Source organism: Schistocerca nitens, chromosome 2 (genome assembly GCF_023898315.1).
Source record: "Schistocerca nitens isolate TAMUIC-IGC-003100 chromosome 2, iqSchNite1.1, whole genome shotgun sequence".
NCBI lineage: Eukaryota > Metazoa > Arthropoda > Insecta > Orthoptera > Acrididae > Schistocerca > Schistocerca nitens.
The window spans coordinates 2686323-2710008 of NC_064615.1; the positions used below are offsets into that span (position 1 = coordinate 2686323).

The following is a 23686-nucleotide window of genomic DNA, read 5'->3' on the forward strand; positions in this document are numbered from 1 at the left end:
GTAATTAACTTCAGGAAGAAACAATAACACTGCACATTGCAACTAATTTGTTCGCCTCACTTGTGATTTTATCATCAACCTCAGGGATACATTTTATCAGTTCGAATCGTGCGCCAAAGACACAAAACCCGGAATCTGATTACAAGGACCTACCTCAAAGAACAAAACGTAGAAGCTCACGCCAGAAATTTTTCGATGCCTCTGCACCGTCAGTCCAACTGGATAGAAAAGAGAAATTCAACGTAGAAACCTTTCTTCCGATATCTGATAACCTGAACGTTCATTTAAAACAGCGATTAAGTTCGTATGAGAACATTAGTCAAGGTTTTGGTTCATTTTATCGCTTGAAAACTCAGAATTCCGAAGAGCTGAGTCGAAGTTGCAAAGAATATTCTGAAATTTATTATGAAGACGTTAACGAGCAAGAGATGGAAACGGAACGTCTGCATTTAACAGAATACTTGAAAATAGATTTAAGTGTCAGGAAGTCGTTTCTGAAAGTATTTGTATGGAGTGTAGCCATGTATGGAAGTGAAATATGGACGATAAATTGTTTGGACAAGAAGAGAATAGAAGATTTCGAAAAGTGGTGCTACAGAAGAATGCTGAAGATTAGATGGGTAGATCACATAACTAATGAGGAGGTATTGAATAGAATTGGGGAGAAGAGGAGTTTGTGGCACAACTTGACAAGAAGAAGGTATCGGTTGGTAGGACATGTTCTGAGGCATCAAGGGATCACAAATTTAGCATTGGAGGGCAGCGTGGAGGGTAAAAATCGTAGAGGCAGACCAAGAGATGAATACACTAAGCAGATTCGGAAGGATGTAGGCTGCAGTAGGTACTGGGAGATGAAGAAGCTTGCTCAGGATTGGGTAGCATGGAGAGCTGCATCAAACCAGTCTCAGGACTGAAGACCACGACAACAACAACTTGAAAATTGTTCACAGTAAAAATGGGGGAACTAATAGTATATTGAAAATATATCACCTTTTGAAAGAAAACAAAATTGAAAACATTTCCAAATGTAGAAATCGCATTGAGAATCTTTTTAAGCATGGCAGTAACCAACTGCAGTGCGGAACGCATCTTCTCCAAACTGAAAAAATAAAAAATGAACTAAGAAGTACAATGCTGATAGGTGTCATGCATAATTTTGGTATCAGAATTTTTGGTAACTGGATCCATTGTGAGCGAGCAGCGATGTTGTAAGCTGTTTCGCAGAAGTTAAGGTAGTATCTTTGAGCTGTGCAAGGGCGCAGTGGAGCAGACAACGTTTATCTTTGGTAGAGTCGAGGTTCAACTGTGTTAGAGTTAGGCTGATAATATTAAGCAGTGTTAGTGAGGAAGCTATGGAAATATTATGATTCAAATTTATTGCCTCAGTTTATCATTTTGTTCAATCGACATGATTGTGAAACTGATATGGAGGAAGAAACCTAATGGAACGTCAAGTAAATACAATAATGACGTTACTTTTTCTTTCACTATTGCTGTGCCATCGGACTAACTTGGTTATTGTAGTGAAAGTTGTTAGATTTGAGAGATAGGAAAGTGTATTGCTTGGGATGTTGAGAAGTTCATTAATTTTAAAATCTGCCTTGAGTTCTTTTCTGAATATACAAAAAAAGAACATAGTGCTGTCATTTTTGCGCATATTTCATTTTCTTACCAACCTTTCTCTTACGATTCTTTTTAATGAATTATCCAGCTAAGTGTGTTCGATTTGCAGTTGACAGAGAACTCATTGCACCTCTCGAGTTTCTCTGTGTAGATACTGTAATTTGCAGCATTAACATAGCGGCGGGCAAGGCAGAGCAGTACTGCAACGCGTTATCCAGATTAGCGCAGAATAGAGGAAAGGAGAAAATATTATGATTTCTTTTATTTATTCAATCAGGGCCAACTTGTGATACAACCTTGCAAAGCCAATTACTCTAGGTTTCATGTTCAAGTTAATTATTCAGGCAGTTTATACTGTTCAAATTTCTCGCAGTCAGACTGCAAACTTTTACAGTATGAAAGACTTGCATTACGACAAGAAGATACTATTACAATGCAGCTTTGCTTTCACATTACGACAGTTGATTTATTATCACAGCTCAGTTTACAGCCAGAAAGGGTATTCTGCAGCTTATATTTTTATTTATTTAAATAACTTTCAGTACTTCAAGAGAGATTAACCAGTTTATCGTTGATGTCCGTAGAATGTGATATGCTCAAAAATACAGATTTTGAAGAAGTGATTAACGATTTTGCCCATCTCAAAGCTAGGAGGGTACCTCTTCAATCGACACACATAAACACTAACCTGTGAATGCTAAAAGAGTTACTTCTGTGGATTATATTTTATTATCTATTCATTTAATGTGGCTGTACAGAAATAAAAATATATCTAGAACCTGGACTATCTGCTTTCATTGTCTATTCTAACAAAATAGCGCTCTGTCAAGGTCATAGGGATCCGATTATTCTATGTACGCAGGGCCTCCAATAGTTGAAAGACGGCCTTGCCGGTGTCGGCAGATAAATACGATATTGCAGTGGCTGTGTTATTTCAAATTACGATGCAATGTCCCTGTGCTCGGATTGCCTAATGGAGCCGCCTCGGTAGCTCAGCGTGTTCGGTCAGAGGATTAGCTGCCCTCCGTAATAAAAGAAAACTGACCAATGATGAACTTGAATAAGCGTCATGGGACGTCCGCACAGAACGAACAAAATGAGATAAAAAAAATGGCAAGACGACCGCTCGCGATAAGCGGGAAATCCCGGTTCGAGTCCCGGTCTGGCACAAATTTTCACTGTCTTAATTCCATTATATGGATGATGGTTGTCCATATGCGCAATTCCGAATACATTTAATGTATTTCATAACGGCTGTAGTCGCTGCAGTGCCTGTTACTTTGGACATGCATGCTTGTCGAAGTTTATGTTACCGTCTGCTGGTTAGCAAACAGCGTTTACTTGCAGGACTGGGTGTTCAAAACAATGCACGGATTGATGACAGCCTTAGTCACTGCCTAAGGATGTAGAAGTTTTCTCAAAATTCCGCAGGTATTTTACAGACACCGAATTAATCATAAGAACAATTCCGGAAAAGTTCGTCCTGCAGCGCTGAGAAGAATGAAAGGCAGTTTGACATCTCATTGACAGATCTTAAGATAAGAGATGGCCATGGATCTGGCAGCTTTGGTCATTTCGTTCTGAAGTATGTAATTATTATTGGCTCAAGTGGCTTTGATTATGGATTCATAAGTAATTTTTTACAATGACATGTAAACAAAATACAAAGAGTAAGCATAATATTTATACATACGGGTAATATTATTGCTTACAGATTTAGTTTGACAAGGATAAATACATTGTGTCCAATGCTCTTGTTTAAACGAATTCGCAAAGAAGTTGGCCGATATAACTAAATTAATTTTACAGTTTATCAAGACCATTGCACTCACTTGCTCACTCTCGGTGTTCTTCAGAACCACTACGATTTTGTTGCCTCTCTATTACATTCTTCACGCTTTAAAACTTGACTGAGCAAAAGGTCAGGATCTCTCCATAAAAAACTACACTGATCTTGCGAAGATGTTGGACTTAATATTTTCCGTTAAGTTGCATTGTACGGTAGAAATATATTGCAGGAAGGTATTTTATTACTAACCCCTACCCTACGTTACGTAGACAGTTCTGGATTATTTCGAACAGTGGTTCCCAACTTGGTGGGCGTTCCACTCTTTATTAGCGCTTGGAATAAATGAACACACAAATGTCTCCGCGGAAGCTCTAATTCTCTTATTTTATAAGATGGTCATTTCTCCCTTGTGTAGGTGGGAGTAAAAATAAAAATATTTTCCCGTGCTGAGGAAAAAGTTGGTGCTGTCTTTGGTTCGCCTATCCTACAATATTTTCTGTGCAATGGTTACAATTTAAACTGTTCATGATTGTAATCCGTAGGTATTTAGTTGAAACGACAGCCGTTAACTTTGCATTATTGATCGTGTAACGGATTCGTTTTAATACTCATGTGGAGGACTTCGCCCTATTTACTGTTCAGGGTCAGTTGCCACTTTTGGCACCATACAGATGTATTGTCTAGATCATTTTGCAGTTGATTTCGATACTCTGATTCATAAGTAGACCGTTAATGACAGCATCATCTGCGAACAATCTAAGGGCTGCTCAGATTCTGTCCTAAATGGTTTATACAGATTAGGAAAAGCAGAGGGCCTATAGCACTTCCTTGCGGAATACCAGATATCACTTTACTTGACTTAACGTCAGTTACTACGAACTGCGACAATTCTGACGGGAAATCACGAATCCCGTCGCACAACTGAGACGATAGTGCATAGGCACGCAACTTATTCACAAGTCGCTTGTGAGGAACAGTGTCAAAGCCTTCTGGAATTCTGTAAATATGGAATCAACTTGAGATCTTCTGCCGATAGTCCGATTTACTTCATGTGAATAAAAAATCTAGATGCATTTCAAAAGGACGAATGAGTTATTTCATAATGTTCGAACATAGTACATGTTCCAAAACCCTACTGGAAATTTATGGCAGTCATATGGGTCTACAGTTCAGCACACTATTTCTGTTTCCTTTATTTCGTATTGGTGTGATCTTTGCAACTTTCCAGTCATTACGTACGGATTTTTCGTCGAGCGAGCGGTTGTCTATGAGTGTTAAATGTCGAAGTATTACATCAGCATACTGTGAGAAGAACCTAACTGGTATATAAACAGGGCCGGAAGACTTGCCTCTGCTAAGAGACTTAAGTTACTTTCCTACCCAGGTGGTATCTACTTATAGTTATTCATGTTGACAGCTGTTCTTGGTTCGAATTCTGGATTATTTACTGCATCTTCTTTGGAGAAGGACTTTCGTCTTTAGCAATTCCGCTTTAGTGGCATTGCCATCAGCGACATTTCCATTGCACGGTGAAGGCACTGACTGTGTGTTGCTGCTGGTGTACTTTAAATGTGACTAGAATCTCTTTGTGTTTTCTGTCAGATTTTGGGACAGAGTTTCATTGTGGAAACTATTAAAAGCATCTCGAACTGAAATCCGCTCTAAGTTTCGAGCTTATGTAAAACATCTTGGAGATTCTGCGTTACTTTTTTTTCTTATCTAGCATGCGTTTTTGGTTGCTTCTGACCTGTTTTGTGTACACTGGGGATCTGTTGCCTCACTTGTTAATGTACTTGGTATGAATCTCTGAATTGCCGTCAACAAGGTAAGGACCCCTAATATGGTCCTCGATCCTAATTTCGTCCTCCTAGGAATTTTCCGGGTTTCCACAGCTGGTACGAAATATTTAGCAGCGCGAACATGAGTTATCATTGTCCACTGTATTGTTGCGAAAGTTTGTTGTGTGGAGCACGTGTAGCACGCGTCTACGAAGTAGTAGTCAAATTACCAGCCTACGATTTCTAGAGCCGGCCGCTGTGACCGAGCGATTCTAGGCGCTTCAGTCCGGAACCGCGCTGCTCCTACGGTCGCAGTTTCGAATCCTGCCTCGGGCATGGATGTGTGTGATGTCCTTAGGTTAGTTAGGTTTAAGTAGTTCTAAGTCTAGGGGACTGATGACCTCAGATATTAAGTCCCATAGTGCTCAGAGCCATTTGAACGATTTTTAGTGCGAGGACTTATTTCTGTTCAAATATTGGGCTGTATTTCAGTCGTGTGTCATAGTTTCTGGTGTGTAACCGTTAAAGTCGAGGGTGTGGCTTATGTTGCTGTATCGGCCAATAAAATAAATCTGGAAATGCTCGTAATTTTATCTCCTGTGCAGTCTCTATTTTCGTTCCAGCGACGAAATTTGGAGCTGTTATTAAACACTGATTTTATTTGCTGTTTATGAAGGTTACTTTATTTTTTTATATGGGAAAACGCAAGGGGAGAGAAATGGATTCGTTACACGAAATGCTTAGTTTGTTATCGCGAAATATGCTGCTTATCTACACAGACATACAAATTCATATGGCACACAGATTTGGAACGCTGAAAAAACTTGAAAAAATTGTTTATTCATGAAATTCAAGTGATTCATAGTAGTGCAACTGCCTGGCAATGTTAGGAAGAAAAATACACTTAAATTAATTGTACTTTAGAGAATATTATGGACGACGTGAATAAGAGCCCGTCTTCCGTATTTCCGTTTTTGCAGTGTTAACGTTTACGTCACCTTCAGGACTTAAAGATGACGAAATTTGGGGCACCTATCTTACTGTTTCTTCGAGTTTAAGCCACATCTCGTCTGCGCTTACGTGGTTAGTTTCGAAAGAGAGGAGACTTTCTCTTAGGAAGGTGTGAAGCAGAATTTTCGTGTGCTTTTTTAAATATAAATATTTTGCCCTTGTTATTGGTGGTTCTGTATTAGGAGTGTTGATAAAATATCGATATAACATTAATTTTTTTTTAAATGACTATATATGACGGCGATCTTTTTCACCGATGAATCGATACATCGATATGTGAATGGCAATATCGAGTGCCAGTATTTTTATTTTATATTATATTTCTTTCGCAATTTTCGGGTAAAAATATTTGAAGTTGTTCTGAAATTACAGTAGAACATAATTTTACTTTCACTGTGTGAAACAGTCTTACTGCTTTTTGAGCTTTCATCGCGTCCAGTCTTTCTCTGTGATGTATGAAGCAAATATAGGTGACACAAAGAAGAAATCCAGTTGGACTGGTGGCGGGGGGGGGGGGGGGGGAGGGGGGGGGGGCGAATGGCGGTGTGAATGGAATAACAAGATTTCCGATGTGAAGAAATAGCATATAGCTGCTTTAAAAAACAATTTCCAATTTCTATAGCAACTACTGTTCTATTTGTTCACACAGGCATTCTTCAGAAACAGTTGCTGAAAACGACGAACAACAAAAGTCTAGACGACAAGACTGGTTTTGCGGTGGGCGGAGACCTGTGAGGGGAAATGCTGACGTAATCGGCGTTCGGCGCTACTAACAGAAACTGCAACATTCAACTTCACCACGCAATTTTGACATTACGATTGGTAGGTCGCCGGCATTTGCAGAAACGCACAACAGGGAAGTTGACATGAAGTGTTCCGGACAAATCCAGTATGCGACGAAACCGAACAGTGGTCCCCATGGAACGTCTTTTATTGTGTCACTTTTCATGCGGCTGTCATTGTTAGCAAAATGGTTAACGCCAAGCGTGAACGTGCAACGTTTTGGTTTCAGCTCTTGTTCTAAATGGAATAAGCAAGCTGCTTGCTTGTTGACGTACAGAATATCTAATAATAAACCAAAACTTAAATATACAGTTCTAAAAGCGGCAGTATATTTACAATGCGCAGACGATATTTTTCTGTCGATATATCGATACATTTTATCGATGTATAGGTGGGCGAATTTGACTGTTTCTTAAATATCGATATGATGCGTTCCCGATATTTTTAAAAATATTAACAGATCTAGTATGGATGTTACGGGCGCAATCGGAATATTATTGTTTCAACCGGTGAACGCATTCATCGGATCCGATGTCGCGAGATCAGTGCAAAACTGTCCACGTGTACGTTATCTGAAACGCCGCGATTGTTGCGGACGATGGCGAGGCCGGCGTAATCGCGAATCCACTGATACGGCGGCTCGCCGGGGTCAGTCGGAGTCCAGCCAGTCGCGAGAGCGGCCGCCAGCAGCACAGCAGGCCAGCAGGATGGACGCCTCCATCTCCAAGGGCAGGCGGCGAGTGCCCAACCCGATGGTCACAGCCGGACCACTCTCCATCCTCACGTTCTGGTAAGCCTCGCTGCACCGCCTGTTGCACGACCGTTGATTCAGTTCTCAAAAATCTGCCAAGCCTCACCGCACCCACTGCACAGCTATTACTGGACCATCGGTCTAATCCTCAGAACTTGAGTCTCATCGCGAAAAGTACAGGATGGCGCACGATAAACCGGCACCGAGCACTACTGCACTGCTCACTGTCGCCAGTAACTGTCCTCTATTGTTTGCTACTACGTTTTGTATTGTCAGTAGTAGTACGAAAGCCGTTGTGATTTAGTTAAGACGTGCGAAGTAAATATCTCATCAAGGTTTACCCACTTCAAGAGAGAATCGCAGTAGTGGATGCCTACTGGTTCATTTAACAAAACGTTTGACTTTTTGAAAAGAAGGTTCCTGGCGCTTCCGAGCCAGCAGGGTTTGGTGACAAAGCGGCGCAGTTCGTGCACCTGCCTTAATAGCGAATATTCGAGCACGAATGATGACACGTAGATTGTCGCCACAAGTGAACGTTTGTGTAGGTATTCTCAAAGCGTTTTACACCATACAGGGATGATGCCCTACAAAAATACACGTGTCCAAGAACTGAAAGAGGACGATAAAGCAAAACGTGTGGATTACTGCACGTGGCTACGTCAAACAGTTGAGTGAAGTGCTGGACCCGCTGCTGCACTGTGGCGAAGCCTGGTCCCATCTGACATGACATGTGAACCCCCACAACACCAGACACTGGCCAACAAACAATCCCAATACGATTAATGAGAAATCACTTCACGGTGAAGAAAATCGGTGTGTGGCGTGCCGTGTCAGCAAGTCGGATTGTGGGTCCCATATTTTTTTAAACAACAGTAAAACACTGCTGTATACATGCGAATCTTTGAGGAATTTTGCGGAGAGTTGACTGCCTGCCCCCCCCCCCTCCTCCCCCCATGAATGTTCGTATCCTGTCTGTCAACAGGATGGGACGATCTGTCACACTTTACGCGAGTCAGTCTCTCGAATTCATAAAAGATTCACAGAAGAATGGACTGTGGGCAAAGCACTGTGGCCGCCGCGTTTGACAGACCTAACTATTTGCGGCTTAGCTGTGGGGTAGTCTAAAGGGGAAAGTGTACGCTAATAACCCACTAACGTTAGAATTGAAGGACAGTATTTGTAATTAAATTTTGAGAACTGACGTGACACAGTTACGCAAACTGTACATCATCTTAAGGGCGCACGTAAAGTGGCACTGAAGCACAAGGAGGTCATTTTCAGCACCTAATGTAATGATATGCATTTGTTATTTCTTTACTATCCGGATATTACACATTTGTCTATTTGTTGTATCACCTCGTGGCGGGCAACAATTCCATAGTAATTAGCGGAGCAGTCTGTACTCGGAGCCGGCTTTAATTTCACCAGCACGTAATAAATAGTGTGTTACCGACAAAGAGCGCCCATACACGGAGGCAAGTGGAGTAGCTTCCCCCCCCCCGCCCCCCCCGCGCCCCCCCAAGCCCTTGCACTTCCTTCCCCCCACCCCCACCCCCCAGGGTGACAGAGTAAGGAAAAAGTGCGTATCGTCAGGTATTTTTCGTTCAGGGAAATGATTTGAAAGACGTTATTGCTCAAACTGTATTATGACTGCTTACAAGTCGCCATCCGTTTTCCAAAACATTAAAGATGCTCCATACTTCCCCTACAAGTTATAGTATGTAGAACGCTTAGGACAACACTAAAATCGTATGACGTTGAACAGGCACACAGTTCGTGTGTGTGTGTGTGTGTGTGTGTGTGTGTGTGTCTGAGGGAGAGAGAGAGACAGACGCAATATACTTTGCCGACCACTATCATTTCCTCTAGAGCTACGATCTACCAAAGGTATGGTTCCACAGTTTCGGTTAAGTACATAAATGACATGGTAAACGGTAGGATTACTCGTAGCACTGATATCATTGGTAAAGAAAGAAACATAAATTTTGTGTAAGAGAAGAAATGGGAGCCGACGACTTGTCTTGGCTTGTTTGTGTTGCACATAATTAGAACCGCACACGTTAGTTCGTTGTGTATTTTATATCCTTGTAGAACATATTTTGCATTTTATAAGTAATAAAATTTAGTTGATCGCGTAATTTCTGCGCTTCTATGGAACCAAACCAATTACTTTTGGTGCAAGAACAGTTTACACGCACAAACATAAAAAAATGTGAATAACTGTTGTCGTTATTTTGTAGTCAATAGAAAGTTTTTCATCATGATAAAAAGCAAGAGCTCTTATCACCGATAAATGCGAAAGTTGTTTATGAATAAGAATACATGTTTTATGTAAGTTCGATTAAGTTTTGAAGTGATGCTTCATATATATTTTTTGCATTTTCTTTATTTTACCTAACTTTCTTTAAGAAATGCATTTTCTAGTGCTATTTGATAAATCTGCTTTTTGTTTATTTTTACTACAACATGCCTCTGTTTCCCAACATTAAGCAATAATTTTTGAATAAAACTTGATTTACACATTGACGACTTCAATTTTGTTATGAATACTCTTTATTTTTATGTCACAAACAGAAGGATAAGTACACTCCTGGAAATGGAAAAAAGAACACTTTGACACCGGTGTGTCAGACCCGCCATACTTGCTCCGGACACTGCGAGAGGGCTGTACAAGCAATGATCACACGCACGGCACAGCGGACACACCAGGAACCGCGGTGTTGGCCGTCGAATGGCGCTAGCTGCGCAGCATTTGTGCACCGCCGCCGTCAGTGTCAGCCAGTTTGCCGTGGCATACGGAGCTCCATCGCAGTCTTTAACACTGGTAGCATGCCGCGACAGCGTGGACGTGAACCGTATGTGCAGTTGACGGACTTTGAGCGAGGGCGTATAGTGGGCATGCGGGAGGCCGGGTGGACGTACCGCCGAATTGCTCAACACGTGGGGCGTGAGGTCTCCACAGTACATCGATGTTGTCGCCAGTGGTCGGCGGAAGGTGCACGTGCCCGTCGACCTGGGACCGGACCGCAGCGACGCACGGATGCACGCCAAGACCGTAGGATCCTACGGAGTGCCGTAGGGGACCGCACCGCCACTTCCCAGCAAATTAGGGACACTGTTGCTCCTGGGGTATCGGCGAGGACCATTCGCAACCGTCTCCATGAAGCTGGGCTACGGTCCCGCACACCGTTAGGCCGTCTTCCGCTCACGCCCCAACATCGTGCAGCCCGCCTCCAGTGGTGTCGCGACAGGCGTGAATGGAGGGACGAATGGAGACGTGTCGTCTTCAGCGATGAGAGTCGCTTCTGCCTTGGTGCCAATGATGGTCGTATGCGTGTTTGGCGCCGTGCAGGTGAGCGCCACAATCAGGACTGCATACGACCGAGGCACACAGGGCCAACACCCGGCATCATGGTGTGGGGAGCGATCTCCTACACTGGCCGTACACCACTGGTGATCGTCGAGGGGACACTGAATAGTGCACGGTACATCCAAACCGTCATCGAACCCATCGTTCTACCATTCCTAGACCGGCAAGGGAACTTGCTGTTCCAACAGGACAATGCACGTCCGCATGTATCCCGTGCCACCCAACGTGCTCTAGAAGGTGTAAGTCAACTACCCTGGCCAGCAAGATCTCCGGATCTGTCCCCCATTGAGCATGTTTGGGACTGGATGAAGCGTCGTCTCACGCGGTCTGCACGTCCAGCACGAACGCTGGTCCAACTGAGGCGCCAAGTGGAAATGGCATGGCAAGCCGTTCCACAGGACTACATCCAGCATCTCTACGATCGTCTCCATGGGAGAATAGCAGCCTGCATTGCTGCGAAAGGTGGATATACACTGTACTAGTGCCGACATTGTGCATGCTCTGTTGCCTGTGTCTATGTGCCTGTGGTTCTGTCAGTGTGATCATGTGATGTATCTGACCCCAGGAATGTGTCAATAAAGTTTCCCCTTCCTGGGACAATGAATTCACGATGTTCTTATTTCAATTTCCAGGAGTGTATACACGACAAAATGGTTTAAATGGCTCTGAGCACTATGGGACTTACCTTCTGAGGTCATCAGTCCCCTAGAACTTAGAACTACTTAAACCTAACTAACCTAAGGACATCACACACATCCAAGCCCAAGGCAGGATTCGAACCTGCGACCGTTGCAGCAGCGCAGTTCCGGACTGAAGCGCCTAGAACCGCTCGACCACTCCGGCCGGCTATACACAACAAAAATGTTCCGTAGGTTATACGGTCCTTTATGTATGCTCACTCAGTTTATAGACGTTTCACTGCTTCCGGTCTTGTAGGAGAATCAAGTAAGCCACTGATCACAAATGTAAGCAAAGCGATCGATAGGAGGTAACGCCCAATAGGTATGCAATACACCTAACGTACAGGTAATGGGGGTACAGCGTTAACTGATCAATGCTACTAGGAAACCTACCATAGCAGAACGCACACTTTTAGATAGTCTACCGTAACCCGCCGTGGTTTTATAACTCTTAGTTTTCTCCCTTCCGTGTTTAATTCACGAATGACGGGAAAAGAGCGAGTGTTCATAAGCATCAATATGAGCTACAATACGTCTAATTTTGCAATCATGGTCGTTCGCGAGATGTATGTAAAAGGCAGTAATGCGTTGATAGTTTCTCCTTGGAACGTATACTATTGGGGCAAGTGCAGTAAACATCCCCCTGACAAAGAAAGCTCCTGCTGCAGCTCCGGCCATTGGCGTCTGACGACCGCCTCTGTGACTCTTGTGTACACTGAACGATATGATGACGAAATGTGCTGCACTTCGCTGATCTCTACCACTCCTAGAGTAGACTGTTCAGTAGAATGGCGCCAGTGATGAGTTGGGAAAGGGAGAAACATCCCGAGGGTGTTATTGGCTGCCCTAAAAACATTGCCGTGCCAGTAATTTCATTGTCGGCTTTGTTATGTTTCATTGTCTGCCTTCTATGATGTCACAGTTAGTGTTGCCAGGTACAAAAATGGAAAAATCCAACTCTGTGTTATATTTAGCCGGATACTTTGTCTTGAAAACAGGACTGTCTGTTTTAAATACAAATATGTTGGGGTGTATATTTGTAGTCGTTTACTGAGAATGTGGTAAGTTAGATTTTTGCGACACTAATCTTGAACTAAACAAACAGTAACCAAACAGCCATATTTGACAGTTATGACAGGTAAGTGCTCAGTCTTCTTAGTCGCTCAGTCTTCTTCCTAAGATAAACTTAGTCAAAATAAACTAAAAATTAATCATTAAACAAAATAAACAATTATCTATCTTCTGAGAGGGGAAAAGGGGAAGACATTCAGTAGTATGAGTCAATTCAATCAGACTTATAGACAACTAACAGTAGTCGGTTGTTAAATATTAATATTTCTCACTTAAACCCACTTCATCAAAAGCGTTATCTCTCGGCAATCATTCTGCGGAACTGGTGGTAGGAAAATTTTAACTTACAAGAAAACAGCGTCATCTTTGTGATTGTGTTGGTTTGCAGTTTATTGCGTTCGTTTGTCCATTGGGCGTTTATGAAAGAGAACATCCTTTGGACGTAGGCATTATGTGCTGGAATTATAAAACGGTATTCTGTCAGCTGCGCAATACTGTTTCCTTTTTACTTTCTCGTGTTTCCTTTCCTTTTTTTTTTTTTTTTAACCTCGTTCGCTCAGGGGTAGAAGGGACGCGCGAGAGTGACCGGGTGGGACGGCTTGGCAACAGAAGCTGACCGACACATGCTACTTCGCGCTGCACGCTGTATGGTTGTGACATTCTGTATGAGGCTCGCCGAGGAAATGATAGGAGACAGACGTAAGAATAACACTTGTTGGTACACCTATATACCCTTATGATGTACACTGAAGAGCCAAAAACTGATAGACCTGCCTAATACCGTGTAGGGCCCACGCAACCACGCAAAAGTGCAGCAACACGTCGTGGTATGGACTCGACTGATGTCTGAAGTACTCCTGGAGGGAATTGTCACCATGATTCCTGCAGCGCTGTTCATGAATCCGTAAGAGTACGAGCGGCTGGAAATCTCTTCTGAACAGAACGTTGCAAGGCATCTCAGGTATGCTCATTAATGTTCACGTCTGGGGTGTATCAGATAGGATGCTTACGTACGTATCACCTATCAGAGTCGTATCTAGACGTGTCAGGGGTCCCGTATCACTCCAATTACACACGCCCCACACCATTACAGAGCCTCCACCAGCTTCAAGAGTCCCCTCCTGACATGCAGGGTCAGTGGAATCGTTGGGTTGTCAGCACACCCGTACACGTCCATCCGCTCGATACAATTTGAAACGAGATTCGTCCGACCAGGCAACATGTTGCGAGTCACCAACAGTCCAGTGTCGGCGTTGACGGGCGCTGGCGAGGCGTAAAGCTTTGTGTTGTGGAGTCGTCAAGGGTACACGAGTGGGCCTTCGGCTCCGAAAGCCCATATCTATGATGTTTCGTTCAATGGTTCGCACGCTGACATTGGTTGGTGGCGCAGCACTGAAATCTGCAGTAGTTTGCGGAAGGGTTGCACTTCTGTCGCGTTGAACGATTCTCTTCAGTCGTCGCTGGTACCGTTCTTGCAGGACCTTTTGCCGGCCGCAGCGATGTCGGAGATTTGATGTTTTACCGGATTCCTGATATTCACGGTAGACTTGTGAAATGGTCGTACGGGAAAATCCCTATTTCATCGCTACCTCCGAGATGCTGTGTCCCATCGCTCATGCACCGACCATAACACCACGTCCAGACTCACTTAAATCTTGATAACCTGCCATTGTAGCAGCAGTAACCGATCTAAAAACTGTGCCACACACTTGTTGTCTTACATAGGCATTGCCGACCGCAGCGCCGTGTTCTGCGTGCTTACATGCCTCTGTATTTGTACACGCTTGCTTATGCCAGTTTCTTTGGCGCTTCAGTGTACGCTGCGCACAGTATAGTTGCGACATTCTGCATCAGACTCGCCTACAAGGAAAGACACAGGACATGGAAATAAGAATATCACTGGTCGGCATATCTATATATCCTTTTGATATTTATCTTTATTCCTCCTTATATTTATTCCTAGCGCCGCATCTTAGTAGAGCGTTCTCTGCTTCATAGCTAAAAAGTGTGACAAGAGCCAGACATGCCGGACTTGTGTTTGTTTGGCCAGAGACGACAGTAAGGCCGGACACGCTCAGCGCCCCTCTGTGTTTCTTCCTTTCTTATTTTACGTACAGCCAGAGCCGGTCTGAGGGCCAAGCGACACAGGCGACCAGCCTGGAAGGGCCGTCAGAGACGCAACATGTGTAGACTTGGTGTATCATAATTAGTAGGTCTGTTTGAAATTTAAACTTGTCAATTAAGGACCCATCTAATTGGGTTAGACTTCCACACTAGAACTACCTTAATAAGTAATACAACTTCAGTACTTTAAGTTACACTTTATTCTACACTCGTACTCGTTGAAGGAGTTGTTCCACGTGACGTCCTAGAGTCAGTACTGCCCTCGTCTCTGCAGTGAGTTATGAATTCTTTCAAACATCCCCGCGCCGTCTCGTAAACCTTGACAAGACTGTACAATTCTCTGTTCCAGTTCTTCACCCGCATCACCAGCTGTGCGGTAAACTTCAGTTTTGCTACCTTCAGACAAAAAAAAAAAAAAAAAAAAAAATCGAGAGGCTTTACGTCATGCGACCTCGGAGCGCAAGGCACAGGCTGTGCTTCATTAATCCATCTTGACCATGTTGGTGCATTACGTGTCGACTCACAGCAGCAGCGAAATGTGCCTCTGCCCCATCAGGCACGTATCGCATTCCTCACAGTAGCGCAGGTTATTATTGGCCATAGGCGAAATTTGAGCCCAATTAGACGGGTACTTGATCGAAAAGTTTATATTTCAAACAAACTTTTACTAGCTAGGACATAATTCATAATGAAATCAGTGGCATCCCGTAACCACAAGTTTCAATTAATTTTCAAACTCATCATTTGCGGACTCACGATTTTGTAATGTTCCTGTCTGTTTCTACAGTAGTACGCTTTTACATTTGTCAGTTTTCGCTATTAGTTGTGATCCACCCTGTGTACAGTATTAACAAACTCTTTATCACAATGTTTATAGATAAACAAGTAGTAAATCAAAACACGAAGAATTACAGACATTAGTTGCAAGCGGGTACTGATTGAAATCAATGGAGAATGTTGAAAATTTGTGCAGGTCTAGGATTCGAACCCGGGTCTCCTACTTACTAGGCAGAGGCTCTGAGCACCGAACCATCTAGCCTTTTTTTTTTTTTTTAAGGAATCTTGCTGGCACCCAGAGGGAGGGGTGGGGGCAAAGTGGGCAGCAGTCGCAACCCGAGGCCTGGCCGTATCCCATTCCCCTCCCCTCCCTCCCCCCCCCCCCCAAGAATCAAAGAAAGCGCAAGGAACGTCGAATAGAGGTACAATGAACATCAGTTATTTATTTATTTATTTTCCCTTTTTACTTTTTGTTACGTTCTTAAAATTGTCACTAATACCGCCGAGAATAGCGGGAAACCGACGTCGCGAGGAGGAGAGAGCGCCAGGCTGCCATCCAGACACAGTGGTCATTGCAACTCCGCGAACTACACTAGCACGCCTCCGTCAGATCCAAGTTCTCAGCATGTCCACACACCAGTAATGTTGCATCCCTCGCCCATTATCCCCATTAATCGCGGCATTTGGCCGTTGTCCATGAGTTCGAGCCTGGTATGCTTCTGCACTGAGGAGATCATTGGCCGTCTCGCCTTAATTATACGTATAAATGTTTGTGGTGTCTGTACTTTCGGATATATCCTAACGAACAGTCACCACATTCACACACACACACACACACACATACACACACACACACACACTCCTATATATCAGGGAAGACGGCCAATGATCTCTTCAGTGCACCTTCACACCAGGTTCGAACTCTTACGGGAATCGGCCAAATGCCGCCAGTAATGAGGATAATGGACAGGTCCTTTTAGGCTCTTACCAGATATCCAGGGTTGCCAGATATTCCGTTTTTTCCGGATTTATGCATGTTTTTAGTCTAATTTTCGTCCTCTGTTTTTCTTTCCTTTTCTTTTTAGTTCGTGTTCAAGCAAACTCTTCCTTTACTTTCAGAACTTCAAACACTATGGAACCATAATGTGGTTCTTTGCATGGATATAGACTGATCAGCCAGAACATTATGACCAGTTACCTAACAGCCCCCCCCCCCCCCATGAACCATGGACCTTGCCGTTGGTGGGGAGGCTTGCGTGCCTCAGCGATACAGATGGCCGTACCGTAGGTGCAACCACAACGGAGGGGTATCTGTTGAGAGGCCAGACAAACATGTGGTTCCTGAAGAGGGGCAGCAGCCTTTTCAGTAGTTGCAGGGGCAACAGTCTGGATGATTGACTCATCTGGCCTTGTAACATTAACCAAAACGGCCTTGCTGTGCTGGTACTGCGAACGGCTGAAAGCAAGGGGAAACTACAGCCGTAATTTTTCCCGAGGACATGCAGCTCTACTGTATGATTAAATGATGATGGCGTCCTCTTGGGTAAAATATTCCGGAGGTAAAATAGTCCCCCATTCGGATCTCCGGGCGGGGACTACTCAAGAGGACGTCGTTATCAGGAGAAAGAAAACTGGCGTTCTACGGATCGGAGCGTGGCATGTCAGATCCCTTAATCGGGCAGGTAGGTTAGAAAATTTGAAAAGGGAAATGGATAGGTTAAAGTTAGATATAGTGGGAATTAGTGAAGTTCGGTGGCAGGAGGAACAAGACTTTTGGTCAGGTGATTACAGGGTTATAAATACAAAATCAAATAGGGGTAATGCAGGAGTAGGTTTAATAATGAATAAAAAAATAGGAGTGCGGGTTAGCTACTACAAACAGCATAGTGAACGCATTATTGTGGCCAAGATAGACACAAAGCCCATGCCTACTACAGTAGTACAAGTTTATATGCCAACTAGCTCTGCAGATGATGAAGAAATAGATGAAATGTATGACGAGATAAAAGAAATTATTCAGGTAGTGAAGGGAGACGAAAATTTAATAGTCATGGGTGACTGGAATTCGTCAGTAGGAAAAGGGAGAGAAGGAAACATAGTAGGTGAATATGGATTGGGGGGAAGGAATGAAAGAGGAAGCCGCCTTGTAGAATTTTGCACAGAGCATAACTTAATCATAGCTAACACTTGGTTCAAGAATCATGAAAGGAGGCTGTATACATGGAAGAAGCCAGGAGATACTGACAGGTTTCAGATAGATTATATAATGGTAAGACAGAGATTTAGGAACCAGGTTTTAAATTGTAAGACATTTCCTGGGGCAGATGTGGATTCTGACCACAATCTATTGGTTATGAACTGCAGATTGAAACTGAAGAAACTGCAAAAAGGTGGGAATTTAAGGAGATGGGACCTGGATAAACTGAAAGAACCAGAGGTTGTAGAGAGTTTCAGGGAGAGCATAAGGGGACAATTGACAGGAATGGGGGAAAGAAATACAGTAGAAGAAGAATGGGTAGCTCTGAGGGATGAAGTGGTGAAGGCAGCAGACGATCAAGTAGGTAAAAAGACGAGGGCTAATAGAAATCCTTGGGTAACAGAAGAAATATTGAATTTAATTGATGAAAGGAGAAAATATAAAAATGCAGTAAATGAAGCAGGCAAAAAGGAATACAAACGTCTCAAAAATGAAATCGACAGGAAGTGCAAAATGGCTAAGCAGGGATGGCTAGAGGACAAATGTAAGGATGTAGAGGCTTGTCTCACTAGGGGTAAGATAGATACTGCCTACAGGAAAATTAAAGAGACCTTTGGAGAGATGAGAACCACTTGTATGAATATCAAGAGCTCAGATGGCAACCCAGTTCTAAGCAAAGAAGGGAAGGCAGAAAGGTGGAAGGAGTATATAGAGGGTTTATACAAGGGAGATGTACTCGAGGACAATATTATGGAAATGGAAGAGGATGTAGATGAAGAGGAAATGGGAGATAAGATACTGCGTGAAGAGTTTGACAGAGCACTGAAAGACCTGAGTCGAAACAAGGCCCCGGGAGTAGACAACATTCCACTAGAACTACTGATGGCCTCGGGAGAGCCAGTCATGACAAAACTCTACCATCTAGTGAGCACGATGTATGAGACAGGTGAAATACCCTCAGACTTCAAGAAGAATATAATAATTCCAATCCCAAAGAAAGCAGGTGTTGACAGATGTGAAAATTACCGAAGTATCAGTTTAATAAGTCACAGCTGCAAAATACTAACGCGAATTCTTTACAGACGAATGGAAAAACTGGTAGAAGCCGACCTCTGGGAAGATCAGTTTGGATTCCGTAGAAATGTTGGAACACGTGAGGCAATACTGACCTTACGACTTATCTTGGAAGAAAGATTAAGAAAAGGCAAACCTACGTTTCTAGCATTTGTAGACTTAGAGAAAGCTTTTGACAATGTTGACTGGAATACTCTCTTTCAAATTCTGAAGGTGGCAGGGGTAAAATACAGGGAGCGAAAGGCTATTTACAATTTGTACAGAAACCAGATGGCAGTTATAAGAGTCGAGGGGCATGAAAGGGAAGCAGTGGTTGGGAAAGGAGTGAGACAGGGTTGTAGCCTCTCCCCGATGTTATTCAATCTGTATATTGAGCAAGCAGTAAAGGAAACAAAAGAAAAGTTCGGAGTAGGTATTAAAATCCATGGAGAAGAAGTAAAAACTTTGAGGTTCGCCGATGACATTGTAATTCTGTCAGAGACAGCAAAGGACTTGGAAGAGCAGTTGAACGGAATGGACAATGTCTTGAAAGGAGGATATAAGATGAACATCAACAAAAGCAAAACGAGGATAATGGAATGTAGTCAAATTAAGTCGGGTGATGCTGAGGGAATTAGATTAGGAAATGAGACACTTAAAGTAGTAAAGGAGTTTTGCTATTTAGGGAGTAAAATAACCGATGATGGTCGAAGTAGAGAGGATATAAAATGTAGACTGGCAATGGCAAGGAAAGCGTTTCTCAAGAAGAGAAATTTGTTAACATCGAGTATAGATTTAGGTGTCAGGAAGTCGTTTCTGAAAGTATTTGTATAGAGTGTAGCCATGTATGGAAGTGAGACATGGACGATAACTAGTTTGGACAAGAAGAGAATAGAAGCTTTCGAAATGTGGTGCTACAGAAGAATGCTGAAGATAAGGTGGGTAGATCACGTAACTAATGAGGAGGTATTGAATAGGATTGGGGAGAAGAGAAGTTTGTGGCACAACTTGACTAGAAGAAGGGATCGGTTGGTAGGACATGTTTTGAGGCATCAAGGGATCACAACTTTAGCATTGGAGGGCAGCGTGGAGGGTAAAAATCGTAGAGGGAGACCAAGAGATGAATACACTAAGCAGATTCAGAAGGATGTAGGTTGCAGTAGGTACTGGGAGATGAAGAAGCTTGCACAGGATAGAGTAGCATGGAGAGCTGCATCAAACCAGTCTCAGGACTGAAGACCACAACAACAACAACCTAACAGCCGGGATTAGAGATGGGTCGTTCGTGAACTAACGGGTCCAAAGGAACGGTTCACCAAAATGAACGAAAGGACCGAGGAACGAATTCTGAGGAACGCTGTTTCATACTTCACTTCAGTCGCGGCTTTCTACTTTCAGTCTCGTTCCCCCAACGGCACGTCGGCCGGTCTCGTTCGAGCCTCGGTCCCGTTCCCGGGTCTGTACCGTTCTGTCTCGGTCTCGGTCTCGGTCTCGCTCGGCCGGACTCGTCCTTCTTCGCGTGGCCACTCGTCGCAGTTCCACTGCCGACTGCTCATAGTTCAGTATAGGGTTGTCCGTTTCGTTCGCTGTGCACACCAATTCTAGATCTGTTTCATACCTTTTTTGAACTCTGAACTTCTGGTTCTTTTCGTATTCTATTCAGCGTCCATGACCGGCAATTAAAATGTATTTTATAATTACGTAAATACATAAAATTACGTGGTATGTAATACATAAATCTTTTCAGGTAACAAAACGGCATATCAGCTTACTTCACTATTTCGATAAACAGCAGAAGAAATACTTGTAAAAAGGCAAGATTTTGTTGTTATTACACATGCAAAGGAAGTCGGCGCGGCACACACGAGTGGCCATTTTCCGTCGTTTATTGAGCCAAGGTAAAAGAGCATGTTCATTGTTATGGAAGGCAGACCGACTAACAACCGAATGAAATCCGTGTTCCATAATCGAGTGTCTGGTGTCACATTTTGTAAAGAGAACATGATAACTTCTGCAATATTATTTCAGTGGTACGGGGTGGCGCACGAAACATCAGCCCCGAGGACTGCTCATTGTCACCTACCAATCGTCATCTATTGTTTCCAAGTTGTTTGCATTAGCTTATTTGTTATTTCTTCACTGCCTAATTATTACATGTTTATCTATTCTGCTCGTAGCGGTCAACAAATCCTGAGTAATTGTCGAGCGGTCTGTACTCGGGGCCGGTTTTTCGTGCGCACCACGTGTTATTTCACTGCTATCAACCACACAACGCTCCAGTTGGCTAAACGAGAGGTTTCGCAGGATCGCGAAAATCAAAAGTGTGTGATAATTCTGTTATGAATAAAAGCTCTGTACTCCAGGGCCGAGGCAAGTGCCCCCTCTTCACTCCTTCCATCTTCACCAGTCATCTATGCTAGTAATTTTCAATTTTTTATGAGAACCGTATACAAAGCACAAATGAACAGTGAACGAGTAAAAACGAACGGTTCCCAAAAAAGAGTGACCCCCAGTGAACTAGTTCCCAAGGATCTACATCTACATCTACGTGATTACTCTGCTGTTCACAATAAAGTGCCTGGCAGAGGGTTCAATGAACCAGCTTCATGCTGTATCTCTGCCGTTTCACTCTCGAACGGCACGCGGGAAAAAAGAGCACATAAATTTTTCCGTGCGAGCCCTGATTTTTCTTATTTTATCGTGATGACCATTTCTCCCTATGTTGGTGGGTGCCAACAGAATGTTTACACAATCGGAGGAGAAAACAGGTGATTGAAATTTCATGAGAAGATCCTGTCACAACGAAAAACGCCTTTGTTTTAATGATTGCCACACCAATTCACGTATCATGTCTGTGGCACTATCTCCGATATTTCGCGATAATACAAAACGAGCTGCCCTTCTTTGTACTTTTTCGATGTCATCCGTCAGTCCCACCTGATGCGGATCCCTCACCGCACAGCAATACTCCAGGATGAACGAGTTTGCCCATCTGTAGCCGGGATGTGCACCTCTGGCACGAATAACTGCGGCGACGCTTCGTGGCATGGAAGCAATGAGGCCTAGGTAGGGCGCTGGAGGGAGTTGGCACCACATCTGCACACACAACTCAACTGATGCCCGTAAATTCCGGGAAGGGGGCGATGAGCTCTGGTGCGACGTTCAGTCACATCCCAGATGTGTCAGATCGGGTTCAGATCTGGCGAGTTGGAGGGCCAGCATATCAACTGGAACTCGCCACTGTGTTCCTCGAACCACTCCCATCACATTGCTGGCCTCGTGGCACGGCGCATTATCTTGTTGAAAAATGCCACTGCCATCGGGAAACATGAGCGTTATGAAAGGATGTACGTGGTCTGCAGCCAGTGTACGATACTCCTATGGTGTCTTGCACGAGCTCCATTGGACCTATAGATGCCCAAGTGAATGTTCCGCAGAACAAAATGGAGCCGCCAACACCTTGTCTCCATCCCTCAGTGCCGATGTCAAGGGGCTGTTCCCCCGAAAGACGACGGATTCGCACGCTACCTTCGGCATGATGAAGAACGTAGCGGGATTCATCAGGTCATGCAACGCTCTGTCACTGCGCCAACATGCAGTGTCGATGGTCACGTGCCCACTTCACTCCTAGCTGCCGACGTCATGGTGTTTACATTGGCATATGCACGGGTCGACGCTGCGGAGGCACATAGTTATGAGTGTTGGCTGCACGGTGTGTTCAGACTCACTTGTACACTGCCCAGCACTTAAGTCTGATGTTAGTTCCCCCACATTTCACCGCCTGTCCTGTATTACCAGTCTGCCCAGCCTATGACGTCCAACATCTGTCATGAGGGGTGGCCGCCCAACCCAAAGACATCTGGACGTGGTTTCGCCTCGGTTTCGCCATGTGTTGAAGACATTCACCACAGCACTCCTCGAACACCCGCCTATTCGACCAGTTTCCGAAATGCTCGTGCCGAGCCACCACAGTCTGCCTCGGTCAGACTCAGATAGAGCACGCGCCTTCCCCATTCTAGACACGGACAGCACACTCACTGATACGACATGCACTGTACGTGTGTCTGACTGGCAGTCATTCCTCGCCAGATGACGCTGCTATGGCCTCGACGGGTTTATATCGATAGCAGGTCGGTGGTCATAATGTTCTGTCTGACCAGTGTATGTCAATAAATGTGTCTGGTGCTTACACATATGAGTTGGTAACACATAAAACCTGTCATTTCTCGGCTAGCATCAGACTGGAGTCTGTGCGCTTACAGCAGGCGTTTTGACCTTATTCTGCTTGAGACATATCGATACAAGTTGGTAGGCTTTTTTTACTACAACGTATTGTTTTCAGCTGCTGACTTATGTAGCAATCTAACAGTTATCGTATTAAAAAGGGTTTTATTTAATCATATTCCTTGCTACACATAAGTACCACATATTCGGAAAAGGTTGTTACGTCCTTGTGTCGTTTTGACCGCAGAAGGTGATCGGTTATGTGGAGTAGATGTAGGGAGCAGTATACAAGAGGAAGAGAGAGAGAGAGAGAGAGAGAGAGAGAGAGAGGAATACTTCCTTCCTTTCATTCTCGTCGCTGAATACTTCCTTCTTTCCATTCTCGTCGATATGCAGCAACTATCACCCTTCCTTTCCGCAAGTCATGGACGGGACTACGCGCACAGCCTGCAGTA

At 43.9% G+C, this 23686-nt stretch overlaps 1 protein-coding gene across 2 annotated transcripts in view; it reads left to right on the forward strand.

Annotated features, from left to right (window-relative positions):
* The window catches only part of LOC126235662 (probable multidrug resistance-associated protein lethal(2)03659), a 338456-nt gene that overhangs the window by 105106 nt on the left and 209664 nt on the right, over window positions 1-23686 (forward strand). Inside the window, exon 1 of one of the 2 annotated variants that reach the window (XM_049944382.1) lies at window positions 7651-7774. The exons of the other annotated variant lie outside the window; for it this stretch is intronic. Within the exon in view, the coding sequence (XP_049800339.1) occupies window positions 7692-7774 (83 nt within the window). The 5' untranslated portion in view covers window positions 7651-7691. Of the gene's footprint in view, window positions 1-7650; window positions 7775-23686 lie in introns of those variants that run through there. 2 annotated transcript variants of the gene reach the window in all.